The 19,153-nt window shown below is 35.5% G+C and overlaps 4 protein-coding genes across 11 annotated transcripts in view; 2 read left to right on the forward strand and 2 right to left on the reverse strand.

Moving 5' to 3' along the window:
- Positions 1 to 2,282, reverse strand: part of LOC126853529 (uncharacterized) — a 28,193-nt gene extending 25,911 nt beyond the window's left edge. Inside the window, exon 1 of the mRNA XM_050599359.1 lies at positions 1,777 to 2,282. Coding sequence (XP_050455316.1) covers positions 1,777 to 1,831 — 55 coding nt within the window. The 5' untranslated portion in view covers positions 1,832 to 2,282. The remainder of the gene's footprint in view (positions 1 to 1,776) is intronic.
- Positions 1,467 to 7,859, forward strand: LOC126853532 (aladin). Of its 6 annotated transcripts, XR_007687982.1 has the most exons (9): positions 1,467 to 1,568; positions 3,299 to 4,064; positions 4,155 to 4,272; positions 4,363 to 4,662; positions 4,756 to 4,925; positions 5,034 to 5,361; positions 5,625 to 5,718; positions 7,241 to 7,519; positions 7,733 to 7,859. XR_007687982.1 is itself a non-coding variant. In XM_050599366.1 (8 exons), exons 2-8 carry the CDS (start codon positions 3,706 to 3,708, stop codon positions 7,321 to 7,323), a joined length of 1,452 nt encoding a protein of 483 aa, XP_050455323.1. In that variant the 5' UTR covers positions 1,467 to 1,568; positions 3,299 to 3,705; the 3' UTR covers positions 7,324 to 7,724. The 6 variants fall into 6 exon arrangements, 5 of the variants coding, with proteins under 5 accessions (XP_050455323.1, XP_050455320.1, XP_050455319.1 ...); XM_050599366.1 differs by lacking the exon at positions 7,733 to 7,859 and having other exon boundaries at positions 7,241 to 7,724; XM_050599363.1 differs by lacking the exons at positions 7,241 to 7,519; positions 7,733 to 7,859 and having other exon boundaries at positions 3,299 to 3,521; positions 3,621 to 4,064; positions 5,625 to 6,138.
- Positions 7,860 to 8,560: 701 nt separating this feature from the next.
- Positions 8,561 to 17,034, forward strand: LOC126853530 (zinc finger protein 143-like). Of its 3 annotated transcripts, XR_007687981.1 has the most exons (7): positions 8,561 to 8,769; positions 10,494 to 11,469; positions 11,753 to 12,108; positions 12,359 to 12,520; positions 12,858 to 13,251; positions 14,647 to 14,830; positions 16,888 to 17,034. XR_007687981.1 is itself a non-coding variant. In XM_050599360.1 (6 exons), exons 1-6 carry the CDS (start codon positions 8,653 to 8,655, stop codon positions 14,760 to 14,762), a joined length of 2,121 nt encoding a protein of 706 aa, XP_050455317.1. In that variant the 5' UTR covers positions 8,561 to 8,652; the 3' UTR covers positions 14,763 to 15,361. The 3 variants fall into 3 exon arrangements, 2 of the variants coding, with proteins under 2 accessions (XP_050455317.1, XP_050455318.1); XM_050599360.1 differs by lacking the exon at positions 16,888 to 17,034 and having other exon boundaries at positions 14,647 to 15,361; XM_050599361.1 differs by lacking the exons at positions 8,561 to 8,769; positions 16,888 to 17,034 and adding an exon at positions 9,012 to 9,216 and having other exon boundaries at positions 14,647 to 15,361.
- On the reverse strand, positions 15,204 to 18,546 carry LOC126853534 (GILT-like protein 1). The gene is made up of 5 exons (XM_050599367.1): positions 18,395 to 18,546; positions 17,719 to 17,892; positions 16,915 to 17,112; positions 15,901 to 16,056; positions 15,204 to 15,524 (listed from the first exon to the last, which is right to left on the reverse strand). Exons 1-5 carry the CDS (start codon positions 18,467 to 18,469, stop codon positions 15,417 to 15,419), a joined length of 711 nt encoding a protein of 236 aa, XP_050455324.1. The 5' UTR covers positions 18,470 to 18,546; the 3' UTR covers positions 15,204 to 15,416.
- Between the last annotated feature and the right edge of the window lie 607 nt (positions 18,547 to 19,153).

Below are 19,153 nucleotides of genomic sequence, written 5' to 3' on the forward strand. Positions count from 1 at the left end.
AACGGGTAAATAGGTATGCACTGTAACGTTACGGAGGAGAAAAAGTGTCAGGTAGCTGGCCGCGGATCGATGCGACGCGAGTCGGACTCGATGAAGACGAGAATTTGCATGCGGAAGAAGTTCACTCGCATGAACTCGGATTATCGATAACAAACGTATGAAATTTGATGAGAAGAGCTCGTCAAAAATTAAAATAGAGATACGTTATGATTAAAGTTATATAAAGCGTCGTGTCATTATACATTCAAGACTTTTTTCTCGTGAAATAAAAAATATGACTTGCGATCATGAGAAATTTGATTCTGTAACAATGAATGTCTCTCGCGACGAGTTTCCTGAAAAGTTCCGACTTTTCACGCGAGATAAAAGACATATATCGTTATGATTATTATCTTCAATACGCTAGAGAACAGCATTCTCGCAAATTGGACAAATTTCTTTCGGCTTTCGAGAACGATAAATGACTCGAATATCTCGTCGAAGTTTTCCGTAAACCTCTGGCTTTTCGCGCAAGATCGGAAGATAAAAACATCTCTCCATTGGAAGAGTCATGTTGATTGATATCTTTTAACATAGTTCAACTAATTCTCTAGTTTCAGTCGGATAGTGATGGATAATAATAGACAATGTAGTTGACGTATTAACGTCAGTTGATGTTGATAGGATCGAGTCTTATAAATGTACGCAAGCGAAACAAAAATTTAAAGTTTTCTTTTTTATGTAAGAAAGGTCAAAGGATAAACCTTCATTTTCATGTTTAGAAACGTACGCGAAACGTATATAGTCTCCGTTCATCGTTCTAAAAACAATGCCCTCGTAAATCAAAAGTTCAGCTTCTTCGATAAGAATAATGGAAATAATTCGTGCTCGATTTTCAAGAGGCTTTGTTTCTTTTTGAGAGAGAAAAGATACGATTAAAAGATACGAAAGCTTCCTTGTCTATCTAAAAATATAAAAATTCGGCTTGCGATGGCGTTGAAAATCTCGAATGTCCTCTATCGAGTTTTCCAAAAGAAGCTTATGTCATTCGCGAAAGATTAATAGGGCAGATTCCTATTATTTCGATTAAAGAACATACGCGGGTGAGTCGCGTAGTATAAAATTTTCGTCCTAGAAACAGCGCTGTCGCGTCCTTGTTTGTTATGCTAGAGCCGCGTCATTCTTTTTTTACAGTAGCGGATAAAAGTCGTGACTCGCGAAAACGTCCAGCCTAGGAAGAGATCTTTCGGACGTTCCGCGAAATACGTTGGAAAAGTGTTGAAAAAGACAGGGATTTTTAAGACAAAGATTTTCCGTTTCTTTTAACTACATGTTTTGTGAAAATTGATCTGCGATCGATCGCGTAAATCTTTTCATCACGAACCGTGTACTACCGTAATACGATCGTCGAAAAATTTCCCCACTCAGCCATAATATCTCTACCTTTCCTCTCTCGAAGGCTCGGCATACGAAGACTCGCTTTATCTTCAGTAGAGGAAACGTACGACTATAGAGCCAAAAGGGATAGATTGATGCCGCGAAGGACAAAGAGAGAAGAAGGAAGCCAGCACCTCGCGATAACGCGAAAGGTACGTCCTCTTTCTCTCTCTCTCTCTCTCTCTCTCTCCCTCTCTTTCGCTCCGAGCTCCGACATCTCTCGCGCACTCTTTGATCGATGACCAGCCGTACACTTCACGTCTCTCACGGAATCGTTCGCTCGCGAAGAAATGTGAGACGCGAGATAATAGGGATAGATAGATAGACGTGGAAAAGAGATAGAGACAGAAAAATACTTACCACCGATGCTCAGAGTTCTCCATCGGGTCTTCCGCTTGGAACCCTTCTTGCCCATCTCTCGTAGTCGCCCGCGCCACTATCGTCTCTCTTCCGCCTCTGCGCCCTCGTCCTGCACCGCAATGAGAGAGTCAGTCTTTCGAAAGCTCTCGGTCGTTCCCACGCCTCGTTCCTCTTTTAAGACGGCAACGGGAACGCGCGACGGGCCGAGATCGTCATCGCGTGCGATGGATCCCCCTCGATTCGCGGACTACCTCGGCGGTAGCATCGCGACAATCGTGCTAGTCCACACCGGAATCGTCGTCGTCGATCGTTCGTCTCAATCGGAATAAGGCTCTCACGATTTTCTCGCGATTTCACGCTCGTTCGTTCGCGCGTATATTATAATTGACACGGCAAGCTCCTCTCGTGAAAAGGCACAAGCCCTCGATTCGCGAACGCGACGAACGGACTCTGATACATAATCTACCCTGCTCGAACGACGACCGCACACTGCGGACCCCACCTCGCCCCTCCCAGCGATGTCTACCACCCACCACCCATCTCGCTCCGCGCACTCTCTCTCACACTAACGACATACACACACACACATATATACTCTCTCTCTCTGTCTTTCCTTCTTACCACGTCCCCTTCTTCTCGCTGTCGTCGCTACGCTGATCAGTTACACTTTTCGTCTGTATTTCTTACATCTTCCGCAATCGGAATGAAACAAGCGTACGTTCGTGACGCGGAGAAGAGAGAGATGCGAGTAAATAGGTGTAGCAAGTGCAGATGAAGCGTGTCTCTGATAAAACTCTATGCGCGGGCGCCGTCGCACTACCCGGCTGTTCCGATTCACGATTTATCGAAGGATTTGCGTACGAGCGTGAATTGTCATTTGAATTGTAGTCGCGCCGTATTATTCCGCGAACGAATTCGTACGAAATGTCATGCGAATCGCGACGAACAACGATCCACGCGACGCGATTTCGCACGGCAGAACAATTCGAATGGTTTCCCGAAATGCCGCGCGCACGCGCACTATACGTAACCGCGTTATAAATCGTTGCCTAGCAACGGTTGCCACGAGCAACCGAATATAACGGTTTCGCGTTTCGCGCCATTTTTCTCGGTAACTGATAAAAAACCGGTATTTGCATGTACGTGATAAAATGTTTATCGCCTTTTTTTGAAATCATTGATAAAACTATAATATTATGCGCGTATGTATATAAAATGCAAGTTTATATAATTCAGATTTCAAATTTTACATTACACAATTTAAAGTCGTATATTTTACGAAAGATGATAAATTTTGTATAGTTTTTATTTGCATAACATGTGTCTTTTTATAATATATGATTGGATTTTCTATTTCTTCTCTTTAATGTATAATTATGTAAATGTGTGATATAGGATTTGTTTTGTCAATTAGAGATAGAATATATTATTAAATGAATAAAAAATATATAATTTTTTAGAATTCAGAGTATAATAAAAAATGAATTTTTATTTATTACATGCACTATCTTTCTATTTTCAGTGAGACTGGTAGTTTTTGCAGTATACGATATAATATACACAATATAAAATATATATTAACAACAAAATACTAATATTAAAATATATATTAAAAGAAAGCAAGAGAGAGAAGAGAGAGAGAGAGAGACCGATCATATGCATATGCTTATGTTTAATTGTATCAGTTGAATCCCTTATAAAATTGATGTATCGTACTGTACATATGTATGCAAAAGTTAAATAAGGTTGAAAACTAATTTCATTTGGAATATACAAAGATAAACTGCCTTAATTGTTTTTTTAGTTAGTTAGTTTGTTGAAAAACACGTTTTTTATTTATTCAGGACAAGATATTGTGAGTGACACGACGTGTATGGGTTAAATGTACAGGTTAAGTCGTTGTAACGCCTAATAGAAAGAGAAGCAAAAATGTTAAAAATATTATCACTTCACGATTTCGAGTGTCCTGTTTTGGACGATACGGCTGCCGTCGGCTTAATTGACGGCATCGTGCATTATTGCACCTACGACAAAATGCATGATGAAATGCAACCTTTCTCCAAGTACTTGCGAGGGTATCCTGAGGTTTCCATCACACAAGAGATTTTGGCCACCCGCGACTCTGCGCGCGCGGTCAGCGCTGGAGAATTATTTCTGCCTATTCACGATAGCGTTTTCAAAAAACTTGCCAATGTATGGAGAGAGAAAGGATTGTCCGAAGCCATTCGTTTCGCTGCAGCTGCAAATCCAGAACAAATTACAAATGTTGTACATTGGGTGGCAACAAGGTATGGGTATAATATTTTGTTATAGATTGTTTGTCTTTTTGGAAAATTTAATGTCTTTATTTTGATGTGAAAAATATATCACAATTGCAGAATGAATTGGATGTTGGACTTGATGGAAAGAGGAATATATCAGAGAGACATATTACCACCATCAGGAACTGGATCTGTTGCCGATATTGTTGCTACACGGGATTGGAATACATCATTAGTAAGATGAATCAATTATAAGAATTAATTAGAAATATATAGATAAATTTGAGTACAATATTATTTACAATATTTGCAATGTTTATGACAGATTAGATGTCTGTCTTGGCATCCGCATTGTGCTCGCCTAGCTGTGGCTACAAGGGACAATCGAATTCGCATTTATTCACAAGATATACCAGGTGTGCCAGTATTGAGACATAGTGCACAAAAGTCAGTTTGCTGCTTAAGTTGGAGACCATACGCCGGCCGTGAATTAGCAGCTGCATGTTATTCTGGAGTATTAATTTGGACGATAGAACTGGGAGCAGCCAGTAATTTACTTAGTCATGCGATACTTTTAAAGCAAAGAAATCATGTACCTGTTACAAGTGTTATATGGCATTCGCAAGTAAATTTTATTCATTTTACTTTTGTTGATATTTAATAGAAATATAGTAGGAATTATAATTTGTAAACAATATTGAAAAATTCTTTATGTTAGGGTGGTTTATTGGCATCTTGCTCACCAACAGACTTAAACATAATAATTTGGGATGTTTCGAAGGAAGATGGGGTTCCTTTGAAACGTGTTGGAGGAGGTGGCATATGTTTTATACACTGGTCATCTTGTGGCTCACGTTTATTGTCTGCTTCGTGTAGGAATGTTTTTAGGTAATATGTCTTTTTAAATTTATATTTTTTTTTCTATATTTATGTAATGACTTGTTCAATATTCAAATAATTATGTTTGTGATTAAAGAAATTGATATTTAATTTTAGAGTTTGGAATACTGGCGTTCCAACACCATGGCATGCACAAAGATGGACAGTCCCTCATGGTCATGTAGCAACTGCATGTTTTGGTCCCAATTTAACATTACTTTTTGCTACTACTGAAGATCCTGCTACGATATTCTCATTGCCATTGCAAGATAACATATTTGATGTTAAAAAAGCAACTAATAACGATGTAAAGATAGCTATGCGTCTAGTTGATTTAACGAAAGTAAATTTCTCATGGGATGATGATGATTATATCACAGTGGGAGGCAGAATAGTTTCCATGGAATGGGATTCAACTGGAAAATATCTTGCTATTCTTTTCCAGGTAACAATATGATTAAATAAATCTGTTTGGTTTACTTGCATTTTTTTTTTTTTTTGCATTTTTTATGTATAAAATATATGTACATGCAGGCTTTAGAAAGAAAAAGATAAAATAGATAAAAAAAAAATAAAAGAAAAGTAAAACAAGAAATGCAATTAAAACGAACAAACGTGATATTATAAAAGTTAAATTATGAAATGCTTGGTTCTAATAGTTTTGTTATTATCTGTTATTTTTTTTTGTTTTTGTTTTCTGAAAAATAGGATAGTCCAGTTATTGCTCTAGTTAAAACGAGCCTAAGTAATTTATCGCGAGTAGTAGACGTGCAGCCAAGCTGTCTCATCAAAGGATTTCCCGGTGAAGTACCAAATTGTATTAACTTTTATCAGAAACACTCAGCATGGCTTTGTTTAACAATAGCTTGGAATAGTGGACGCGTGCAACATTTTCCGATTGTTGAAAATGAGTCTAAAGTTGATGTTACCACACATTCCACGCTATTGCCTCAATCTATAATGGCAAATGAATCATATAAAGTCTGTGGTTACAGACAATATTAAATTGTTATTTATAATATGAATTATATAATATGGATGAGATGATAATAAACTTTTTATGATTTTTCAATCAAGTTCGTAAATAACATAAAAAAATTTGTATAACAAAAAATTTTTTTTTTATTTGATAAATGTAAAAAGAAAAATATCAACTGTGCCAAATAATTATATTGTTGTAAACCTTTTTTTTTTTACATGTGTGTGTGCGTGCGTATATGATCTCTCTCTCTCTCTCTCTCTCTCTCTATATATATATATATATATATATATATATATATATATATATATATATATATATATATTTATTCGGACAAAACTTATGTAATTCTCGTTTCGAAGTAGTTTATACCCGTTACTGCATTGAAGATAAAAAAACGAATGGGTGGTCCGCCATTAGATTCTCTCTAATGGACTATGTTTGTAACGTATGAAACATAAAAAAACACAACGTATCTCCTCGGTTTGGTACCTAATTATAAGAAGTCACATGCAGAGCGTGCGTCTTTCTATTTTTATGTCGCTTGACCGAACGCTAAACGTTTGCCGACACGTATGTATGTACGTGTTGCGGTCTATGCTATTTTCAATGCTCTATGTATCACCCGTTTACGATATCACTGTTCTAGATGTGAATATTTAAGTTTTTAATACTCTCGTCAGATTAATTTGATCTAAGCAATTTATCGTTTGTAAATATTTTCTTTTTCTAGAAAGCAAAATAGGAAACGGTACTTTCAAGTATTTGTTAAAATTTTAAACTTTAAAAAATTATGATAGATAATTCCTATTTACATATATCTGTATAACTCTTTATAATGTGAATGCTTAAAAGTTAATGTTTGTTGAACAGTCTACAAATATGAGTATAAATAGTCGGGCATTTTTATTTTCTCTTTTTTTTTTACCCACATATATTACTTTATAATGTACTCGATATACTTTCTCGAGATTAGAATACTATTTTGATCTCTATAGATATCTAACAATTCTGAGATTTTTTTATTTATTTGATACTGATTCTTCTGTTTTACAAATACAAATATATAGGAATAAAGTCATGATACATTATATTAGTATCAAAGATCCAAACAATAAGATTTTAGAATGATGTACATGAGTATTCGTGCGAATTTATTAATTTGGTAAGGTAATTATTGGGATATAATTGCTTCACGAAAAAGATCATACGTGTGAGGGTAATCGTTTTTGTGCAAGATACGATTAAACACATTCGAAATGGTTTTTTATACATTTCGCTGTTATTGCATCCGTATGGAGAGAGAATATGATCGGTGTCCTTTTTACAGTATATTTATTTTAAGGGCGGTCGGGCCGCGCGTACACATGCGGCGACTATGGTACGAGCGAAGTTGACAGGTGCCTGGGTAAAAAAGCAGGATCGTGAGCGGGCATAGTATGTATATAATGTAAGCATAGAGGGCTGGCAGACCACATGTGCCACTCTATCACTTATCTACCCGTAATATGACGTACAGCTCGCCCATGCAAGATGCACCAAGGCATATACATACTCTTGTATATGTGCGCGCGTAATTTTCCGCGTAAGGAAAGCGCGAGGATGAGCGAGAGCGAGTGTACACGTATTGTATATTATTGTACTCTATATTTTATGTATATTATTTTAAACATAGAGGAAATGGAAAAACCTGAAATAATATTTTAACATATCAGCACATCAGTATGAGATTTAATAAAAAAATATAAGGAGATACAAACATTTTATATCCGGTTATATAAAAATTTACATCTTTCTCGTTTAAAGATTATTTAATTTTGAATATATATATTTATAGGTAACCCTAGAGAGAAAAAAGGGAGATATATTGATTATAATTATGTAAAAAGGTCCCGCATATCATTAAAATGGTGAATACGACTTCTGACAGTTTTTAAAGTAACTAAAATGAAAAGAGGTGGTGCTATAATGTCCAGTGAAGAGGATTGATAGGTAAGAAATCGAATTGTAATATGAAAAGGTATCTTGTTTCACGCAGCAGCAATATAATTTTAAAGATATTCAATGGATACATTTTTCTTTTCGTGAAAATAATACGCTTTTGGGAATATTATGAAACGAGGTGAGAAGATACGTGCAATAACGGTAGCTTGTAATAGGAGAACAAGGAGTGAATGACTTGTGTCTTCATGTGGTGCGCGCATAGAAGCTGTTGTTAATAAGTGACGCGTGTGTGGCAGCTGGTTTTACATTTTTTTGCCCTGTACCCGATTCTTAGAGTTCGAGCGACGAAAGATCGTCTTGAGTTCTTTCCTTCTTTCTCTTTCATCCTTTCTCCTTCTCACGTATTTTTCATCTTTTTCGTTTGTACAATGTTTACACCGCTTCTTGACTTTATTAAATAAATATCAATACAAGTAGTTTTTAAATATTTTTTGATAAAATATTTCTGAAATCAAAATCGAATTAAATATTAACAGAATTATAACGAATGTGATTATTCCCTTTAGATTTTTTTTTATTATTTTGTTTTCTATAATATTCAGTTTTATTTTATTTATATACTATTATTAAACTATTTTGTGTTAATATATCAGTTATAGAGATATATTCATTTTATAATGTCATAATAATGAAAGAATGTTTTATCTGCAAAATCATAGGTATTAAGCATAATCGGCCAAATCATGAATGACCGGTTCGTACAACGTGACGATTTTGACTTGAAGGAGGCTTGGAAATTGCTCAAAAGAAAGAATGCTCCCGCGCGGGGCATCGAACGCGCGCCAACAGATGTTTGATTGCGTCCGCCACCTCCAGGGCTCGAAGGGACCGCAGGACCCCCGGTGTCGCGCAGCGACAAGTGCAGCCGCGGTAAGCAAAGGGGGGACTTGGCGCGATGCAGCCACGCGAGTGGGCGGCGCGATATTCCCTCTCGCGCCTTCTCATGTACCCTCGCGCGTTTTTTTTATAATATTCCCTCCGTCCGCTTTCCAAGGAGAGCAGCAATTTCGAAGGGCTTTACTGCGGAGGAGGGGAAAAATCTTGGTCCTCTCTGCTCGAGATTCCTTGGCGGAAGAAAGCGATCGTCGCGCAGCTGATAGTCTTCGACGAGACGCGTTAACGAGTGGTGTAAAAGCGTGAACCCCCTTATCAGTTACGGGAAGAATAGTGTTGTTTTGTTCATTCGTTCGGCGTTCACGTTGTTTGTCACGATTAATTGTTTATCGCGTGCGTACCACGAGAGAGAAAGAGCGGAAAAGACCGACGCGATAAGCGTGTCCGCGATCGGCGTGTACATGTTGATACATTAATATCGAAGTAAGTCGCTTCTTTCTGACGTTATATATTCTTTAATTTTATTATCATCGATTCTAGAGGAAAGTGAGGCTATCACACAATCGGAGATATCTTTTTGTGGTCACAATAATTTAATAGAATATTAGATTAAAACGCTACTGAGAGAAATCTAGCGTTTTTAGAATAATTATTCTACGTTTTCTGACGAGAAAGAAACCAAAGATTTCGTATTGTGCTCTATGTCTAATTGCACCTCTTTTTCCCTTGGTGATTAAATCGAATTTAGGGGATAGGATTGCTAAAAATTAACTTTATAAAAATTGCAATTCAAAGACAGAAAAATATTATTTTAACTTGTGCAATTGATCAAAAAATAAATCGAATTTCTTCATTTCTTTTAGTTCTTAAAAATTGAGAGTGGTTCTTATAATAACATTATAGACGTTATATATATATATATATATATATATATATATATATATATATATATATATATATTCTGATGACCGCAGTAACTTTTCTTTATATAGAGATTTGGTATATGATAAATTGTACATATAAGTGGTCAAGATCTTATCTTTATAGAATCCGCCTAGAGATCTAATCAAGATCTAATAGCTTTTATTTGTTTTTATTCAGAATTGATTCCCATCTTATTTTTTTGAGCCTCATATCTTCGTACTCGTATATATTCAATAGATTAATCATTTGCGTCACCCAATAAAAAAAAAAAACTTTTATATAGTTTAACCAATATGCATTTTTTTGCTATAATTTTTTTTTATTTTTAATTCTAAATTACATATATTTTGATCTAAGATTATACAAATATACGCGCACGATTAGTTATCAAGTTAAAATTTAAGTCGTGGCACGTGGAAACTGTCACGTGGTCATTTACATTCGTCTGCTTCGCAATATGAACCTTTGACTAGATATATAAAAAGGTTTTCTATAAGAAGAGTATGCCAAAAAAATAATAAAGAAATGACACTCGCGACATTTTATTAATTCATGCTCATTAACAACTACATAATTACATAATCAGCAAACTCGCATTCGTATCATCATTATCGTTATCTGTCGATGTCTTTGCTGGGTTCCATTATCTCACGCTTAATGAGAGCTCCCGAGATGATAGAGCAAAGAGCACATGTGGGGAATGGGATGACTCCGAAAGCGCGCTTCGTACTGGCTTTCCTAATCCGTCGCGCGTGTGTTACGTTACAAAATCCTCAGTTTCGCAATTTAATCGGTTTACTGCAATTAAATATATGTATTGCTATGATTGACGGCAGGCTGCCGGCCGCGTCGAGCCCGGACCGACGACAACGAAGGAGGAGGAGAAAGAGAAGATGCACCTCGAAGATTATCACGGCGAGAGAAGCGAGGAGCATGCACGACATCCCATATCCGGCCTGGATCAGGACGACTTCATCGATGACGGTTCGCTACCCGATATGGCGTCCTTGGTGTCCATGACCGGTATAAGGATTGACGATGCACAACCACATTGCTGGATGACCTCACAGACGGACAACGGTACCCTTTTCTCCCCGTTGGATCCACAAGACTATCTCGACTGGGACCAGGTGCCCGTTGTCTTTCAGTATTCTAACATTGGGGGTGGATCACCTGGGAGTACCTGCAGCGAAGCAACTACGCCAACTTGGAATGGCGCACTAACGACGACGGATCATGGCGAGGATAAGTCAGACTGTCAAAAGTTACCGTCAATGGGCTCGGCCTTTTCTTTTTCACGCACCTTCTGCAACGCGATCTATCCGGAATACGGAACGGAATCGCATAGTGGTCATCAAGATTATCAAGAGGATTGTCAAGAGGACGTGGTATCGTTGCTGATGAGCATGCAAAATGATATCGCTCAAAGTTATTGTTCTTCCTCCGCGCAGATGTCTTCCGTCGGTGATGAGTTCGACCTGAGTCTAATTAGAGGCGATCCGACGTCTTTGCTGAATGCAGTGGACTCGCCGTCATCGTCATCGACATCGTCAACGACCTGTTTGACGGGCGACGATCAGCAAGAATCATTCCAGAACTTCGATCCACCATATTACGCAGTTGGGCACCTCGTTTCTTCGCAGCAGCAGCTATCCGCGCTGTCGACGATCAATTTTACTGACGACATTGTCGGCGCAACAGACAGTTTCGGCAATCAAGTAATATTGCCGCGGAACGAGGGTCTGCTGTTCGGCAATCAGCGGGTCACCGGGTCAAAAGTCGCAGAAAACGAGAAGAGTGATAAGTCGTACGGTAAGTACGCAGCATATTGTCGCTTTATTTATTTCAGAGAGTAATTTATTCTTCTATTTAATTCATCAGAGAGTTTCCCTATTTTTTTTTTCGGATAAAAAAATCTTTGATATTAAAATAAAATCCACCTACTTATGCTTTCAATATTTTAGAATTATGAAATAATAACTCAATACACTTCAAATATTTTATTAAACCCAAACGGAAATATATTTACAGTATCATTTGGCATTTTATACTATAACGTGCAAGTATTTACATTCGCGCATATCTCATGTTGTAGATTGCGCGAAACCAGTGGAGGAGAACTTGCTCGCGTCGGCTTATCAATGCCACTGGATCGACTGCGGCTGTGCGTTTGCAGAACAGGAAGGATTGGTACGGCACATTGAGAGGCGGCACGTGGAATCGTCCTCGACGAACACGCACGGTCACGGCAGACGGATACAGCGGATTGACCGAGATAAGGAGCGCGAAGGCAAGGAGGCAGGGGAAGGTTTTTCAGGTGCCGTGACGAGTCGCGAGGATGAATTTGCCTGTCTGTGGCAAGGGTGTCCGCGTGCGCGACCTTTCAATGCGAGATACAAATTGCTCATTCACATGCGGGTACACACGCAAGAGAAGCCGAATAAATGTCCGGTCAGTGTCATCGTCATCATCTTGTTTGTTCCTTCAGCGACTTTGCGTCAGTGCGCGTCAATTTTAACATGATTCTTGCGATATTGACGCGAATTTTCTGTAAAAACTTTTTGTGTGAAAAAAAAATTATTATTTCATCGGTCATTCTATCGATTTATGTAGGATTCATAAATTATCAAGTTAAGTGTTTTGCATGAATTAACTGCCAATGAAATGGTAATTTTTTTAAACTATCAATTTTTTTATATAGTTCGCCGGTTGTAAGAAGGCCTTTAGTCGTCTGGAAAATTTAAAAATTCATCAGAGATCGCATACAGGCGAAAGGCCTTATGCGTGCCAACACAATGGCTGTTCGAAGGCATTTAGCAACAGCAGTGATCGGGCTAAGCATCAGAGGACACATTACGATAGAGTACGATTTCATTTTTATTTATCTCGTGTATAAATGATGTGTATCATTTAAAAATTATCTTCTCAAACATTCCAGTCGTTTTTAACATATGTGTACATATATGTTTTATATTTTTATTAACTACACTTTTATTCTACATTAATATTATAATTAATTTTATTAGAGCTTAATATAATTTCAGATTATTTGATAAATTACATCATTATGTGATTTATGTCTCAAGTTATTTAATCGTAAAATATATTAGAATTTATATCATTGAATATCATTGATTCGATGATCTTTTTTTCAAAACACAATTTTATGCATAAAAAATTAATATGATTTTTTTTTCTAGAAACCATATGCTTGCCAGGTAAGCGGCTGCGGCAAGCGTTATACAGATCCGTCAAGTCTTAGGAAGCACTTGAAGAATCATACAGAGAATTCGAATACATTGTCCAGTTTATTATCGGATAAAATATCAACGACAGCTAGTACAACAGGACATACATTAAATTCGACGAATCCTTGCCGACAACGCCAAAATGCATGTATCTTTGACGTGGAAACAAATCATCCGTCATACAAGCTGTCTAAAATCTATATTAAAGATGAAGACACAAATAATATTTGTCACCAGAATAGAATCTCCATAAACTTTGGCAACAACCAACAAGAATACGTGCCGATCGAATCGGTTCGACATCTTCTTATCAACGATATCAACAACGCGCAAAACGAAAGTACAGGTAACGGATATATGCATTCAATCGATTGAACCTTTAGCAGAAATTATAAATTTTATCAAATTTTTTCCGTGAGAGATTTATATGATTCACAACATTTGTCGAAGTATTTAACGAAATATTTAAAAGGGAATGATTTTAATACCTTCACCTTATATATATATATATATATATATATATATATATATATATATATATATATAAAACGATCTATTTTCTATTATTAATTGCAGTAACATTTTTGTGACATCTTTTAGATTCCATATTTTACTGTGTACTGCGAATTAATAATATCTATCCCATTATTAATCACATATGTTACGAATATCCTTTCAAATTAAAATCAAAGATATTGTGCATGATGATCTTATATGTTTTGAATGTCTTAGCATGACATCCTATACGTGACAATATTTAATCAGTATTTTCGATTATATAAAAGATCTGGCCGAAATACGATAAGAAATATTCCATCTTGCTATTTAGTTTCACTGCTTATACATCATTTCCTATTTTTAAATGAAAAGCATCAAAGAAGATAGCATGACCTTTAACTTTTATTAGTAACATAGAATGTGTTATTGAAACAAGTTCTATTACAACAATTTCTCTTAGAGAAAATATTATTTATTGAATAGATTAATTATGTGAAATTATTATAAATCTAAATTAAGTTAAATTTTATAGCAAGTAATAGATAGTCAACTTAGAAAAATTTTGACCATGTTATTTAGCTATTCTCAACTTTTTCTAATTTTTGGATGAGAGGCTTTGGAAGAGAGAAAGAAAGAGAGAAGATATGACTAATTATTTTTCAAAACTCCATCTTGCTCTCGGAAAAGATACGGCAGCATTTTTCACGGATATATTTAGCGTGAGATGTTATCGTGCCTATATTGATTTCGTCTTTTGACATCTTTAGATTGCGTGTAATTTTGATTAGAACGCGTATAAAAAGATACCCGCGCGGGTTATCAGCCATTAGATCGTGCGTACGACTCGCTCGTGCGCTCGTTGACTTTTTCTGTCATGGCTCGCGCACTACAACGGGACACCGATGACAGTATCATGCTTGGCCGTCTATAGTTAATCTCAGAGGAGGTTCGCTGTGCTTTTATGCTTTTACCCCATACCGAGTCTTAAAATAATATTCTTTACTTTTTTTGGGGGGACCGCGCGGCGTACGCGCGTATGACGAACGCGCGAATGAGCGAGTAAGGGCATACGCGTGACAAAACAGATGACGCGTTGCCACGTGCCACGCACCCGTGCTATTTTCAAAGGAACCCTCGCGTAATTTCGTAAAGAAATGTGTAAAAACGCGCGATATAAGATCGAATGCGACAGTCAGAAAGAGAAAGGCAGAGAAAGAGAAAAGTGTTATTGGTATTATTCCAGGATACTGCGCATCCGCAGAAGACAATATACCAGATTTTCACGAGCTTGACGCCGACATCGAACGGCAATTCCACGAGTTGAGCGCTCTCGACGATGCTATTTTCATCGATGGATGATTTCTCTCAGCGGGAGAATCCTTTTTCTTATGAAGGCGAAACAGGATAGATGCTTCAGTGAATGAGTGGTAAGAATACAAATTCGACTTGTCAAAAGATCACTATCGGCAAATTCAAATAATATCATTTAAATATGATCATTTAATACGAAATTATTTTCATTTAATACGATTTTATTTTTATTCAAAGTTCAATATATTAATTATATTTTTGTTCAATCAAGTCGAGTTGAAATTGTCGCATATATCATTATAAATATTATTATTTTAAAGAGCACCATATATAATTTACGACTTTATTAATTGGCAATTATTGATGTCATATATTCATTAAAAAAAATTGTTTTACATGTTAGTAATAGGAGATGAATCATTCATTCTCTCTGATCATTCACTGGCGTATTCATTTTATCGTCACGATCTCATTATCGGCGAATTGTGCTGTCTTTCCAAAAATTCGTTTATTTCGTTTATTCTTTTTTTACGATCATTTTTATACGTAGTAGTCCGTTATATTTGACAAATCGTATATATTTTTGTACATAGATACTTATATGTATATTATAAATGAATAATACATCATCTATTTCAACCGAGCAATTATTTGTCCCCGCACCTTCAACGCGTAACTCGATTTTATCCTTTCTAATTTTCCTTAATTGACGCTGCTACAAAGACTCGGTTTCTCTTGCTCTGTCAAATATTGACAGATCAGCTTGGAGAAATTGTTTAGTGCCACGTCCTGATTTTTCTTTGAGTATGCCTGTATATATGATTATAAAATATATTATTATTCCATATAATTGTATGAACAGAGGATTTTAAAAATTTTTATATAATATCTTTAAACCATTTGGGAAAATAGACAGTCTATTAATAATCAGCAAATTTAGTAATATTATATTGTAACATAACAATAATAAAAGGGGTCTTAGTAATTACAAAAATATAATGTTCTTAAATATAATATTATAAAGAATGAGAGTTTTCTAAAATTTAAAATCAGAAAAATGTGCAGCGAGAATATATAATTTACAAAATTTTATTTAATTCTGATGCATTGATTGAGATGTTGATTAATCTAAGATGTGTCGATTTATTACAGATCATATGAAATGAAATTTAGGTTTAGCTCTTACCCCGTTGATTATTATAGTTGGTACGAATTTAAGCGGTGGTTGGAGATTGTGCGTTTTATCACCATTCGCTACGAGCAAATCGTCCCCGAGCGGGCTCGCAATACAGTCGTTAATCAATTTCCGCGTTCCTTCGCTTAGGCCGATGTCTTGAGCGCACTAAAAGTCAATCATCCAAATTTAATTTTGCTTATATCAATTTTTATCATTACATATTATCTTAACAGTAAGAGATATATTTGTCACTGACAAAATTTCAACACCCAATATTTTTACGACTTGTGACCACGACGTGACTGAAGACATAACAAAACGTGTGTCACCGAGCTTTGAAGTATCAGCGATTGTTTGCGAAACTTAAAAGAAACTGCAATAGCCTGTTCACGTTTCACGTATAGATTATCTGATCTTCTCTGAGAAGATAAAAAGCTTATAAAAAAGAATAATATTTTTAAACAAAATTTTCCATAATAATTTAAACTCATCTGAAAAATATGAACGCTTTTTAAATATCTTTATGATATCTTTGGATATATTTGGATATATCATATTTATCTTTGATAGTTAAAGATATTGCTAGATATTTTATCGTTATAGATATCATTTTTAAATCGTTTTTAAATTTGATCTTTTTAAAGTAATATCTTAATTATATAACCATCAATAAGATACCTAACAAAATTTCTTTTATTTCAATTTTTAATTATAATCATTTCTTTTTTTGTTAAATCATAATGTGTACGAAATCTTTCGAATATATAACATTTAAGTATATCAAAAGTACTTTAATAAAGTATACATGTACCATAATATGCTACCGCGTGAATTCGAAAGTATGCCAAAAGGTCGATGTCATTAAAGTTAAATGTCAGTTAGTTAACTCTTACCCATCGGGGGGGCAAGTCCTACAGAGATTAATTATATATTACTTCAGAAAAAAAGCACATTTGCAGCAATGCCGCCTCAACTAATAATCACGTATTTTAACAGCTGGAAAATTATAGAAATAAGCTATACCTGCGGAACAGCGGTCGACGGGTTCCGAGCGGACATTGCACAACCGACCAGTTTGACCATTAGTTGCTGTTGTTCCTGGGCTTCCTCAGAGGTCTGTATAGCGTGAATCGCACACGCTTGGGCCTTATTCCCACGGCACTCGGCGGCTCCATGTTGACACAAGAACTGCCATGGACCGGTTTCGCTTTCGCGCGCGTGCTAGATATGTACGTCATTAATTTGCATTAATGAGTTTGCCAAGAAAACACAGCATTCTTATTGACGTGTACAAGACTGAAGACTATAGTGAACGTCAGACTATAGCAAGGTCATCATTTCGCATTTTCAAGGGTATTCGCATGACTCGAAGCGGATTCATCCTTTGTATAATAATTTTTTGAAGAGTCTTGCACGATTAAATTATTAGTACTCGAATGCAATAAAAAAAGTATACAAAAGAAGAAAAAATAATTTTATAAAATTCAATCTGAAACTATATTCTTTTAAGTATTTTTAGTAAGTTGCTGTAATGCTAATAAATGTGTGTTAGGGACAGTGTTACATTTATTATCAAATATTTTATATACGTGCTTTCTTATATAAAGTTAGATATAAAGAATGAATAAAAATAGATTAGTAAATACGAAGATTACACATATAAGTGGAAGCTTTATGAAATAAAAAAACAAGATATGTAATTTTTTCACTTCTAATAAAATAAATTACGTGTCCACTCGACATTAGAGATTAAGATTTTATATATATTGCTTCATATCACATGATATTGATAAAAATCTAGCGCGAGGTACAATTAAAATTACTTACCATAGCTTTACCATAAGGAATAAACGTAACATGGAGATGATTTTTCAATTCCGGATACGACGGTACGAGTTGATTTACGATCCATCGCATGCTATCGCTGCATAATGATTCATAGTAAACGTCCACGCTCACATTGTTCTTGTCCGATTTGTCATCGACCAATTGTGCATTGGACTAAACAAATTTATAAAATAAGCCATGTTGCCCAAAAATCTCCTAAATATTGAATGCCCTTGCCCATTAATTCTTTCGCATCTTTTATAAAGAAAAATTGATGAATTAAAAAGAATTGATAGACTTTTAATTGGCAACTCCAAATGGGCACAATTTTGGAAAGAAAAAACTGTTTAATTAAATTATTTCAATTGTGTGAGAAAATATTAATCAAAAATTTACGAGAATACATTAGATCATGAACGTAATATCAATGTTGAAATGATAAAGTATAAGAAAATATTATTATAGTATTCTCGTATAGTAGAAATACATTCTTTGAAAATCTGTACAAAGAGCTATAATAATCCAAATGTTCGAGCGCGGAGAGATTCCAAGAATTTGTGAATCCGGTAAATGATACATTTTAATTTTTATTGTTTATATCACTAACTTTGCAAATGTAGAAAATATTTAATGAAAAGTAATATATTTTCCGAAATTCAAAATTAGCCATACTTACCAGATTATGGCAGACAAACGTAACAAAGACGACGGCCGCTAGCCAGAAGCGAGAATCAAACAAGTAGTATCGCATGGTTGTGTCGCTAACGAATGAACTGAAGAAGGCGTTTTAAACCTGTTGTGAATTGACGAACAACGGAGAGGGAGATACAAAAAGCGATGAGATACGGAGGGGGATCAGAAAGAGAGAGTGAAATAAGACAATCAATAACGGTTAATCTCGAGGCTGATTCTCGAGATATATACATATATAATCGAAGATATTCAGCAATTATTATTTATCCAAAGAGTCTGAATTTATGGTGACCATATCTGCCGAATGTACATTATTTGATGTAAGTATAAATAAAATATATAGGTAACGTCTCCTGTCGTTAAAGCAATGTACATACATGTACATGCAGTGATCTCTCTGCATGTACATGATACAGCGTCACCGCACGTGTGTTGCTTCATTACTCTGTATATATACTGCGTGATAAATCGACGCAATATCCATATATTTTTTTGTCACTATAGCTGTCACTTTTATGTAGCTGACTACATGTTATAAAACTTTTGTTGCTTTTCAAATATAGTTTTTCTTTTCTAAAATAGATCTAGAATATTTTAAAAATAAGTTTCTTATTTTATAAACTCTATTTAAGTACAAAAGATATAAGAATGGACAAATCATATGGACTTATCTAATTTTTGCACTGAAAAATTTAATTTTTCGATTTTGGGAATTTTTTTTTACTTAATGTATTATTAATCT

The sequence above is a fragment of the Cataglyphis hispanica genome, chromosome 12 (assembly GCF_021464435.1).
Source record: "Cataglyphis hispanica isolate Lineage 1 chromosome 12, ULB_Chis1_1.0, whole genome shotgun sequence".
NCBI classification, from domain to species: Eukaryota; Metazoa; Arthropoda; class Insecta; order Hymenoptera; family Formicidae; genus Cataglyphis; species Cataglyphis hispanica.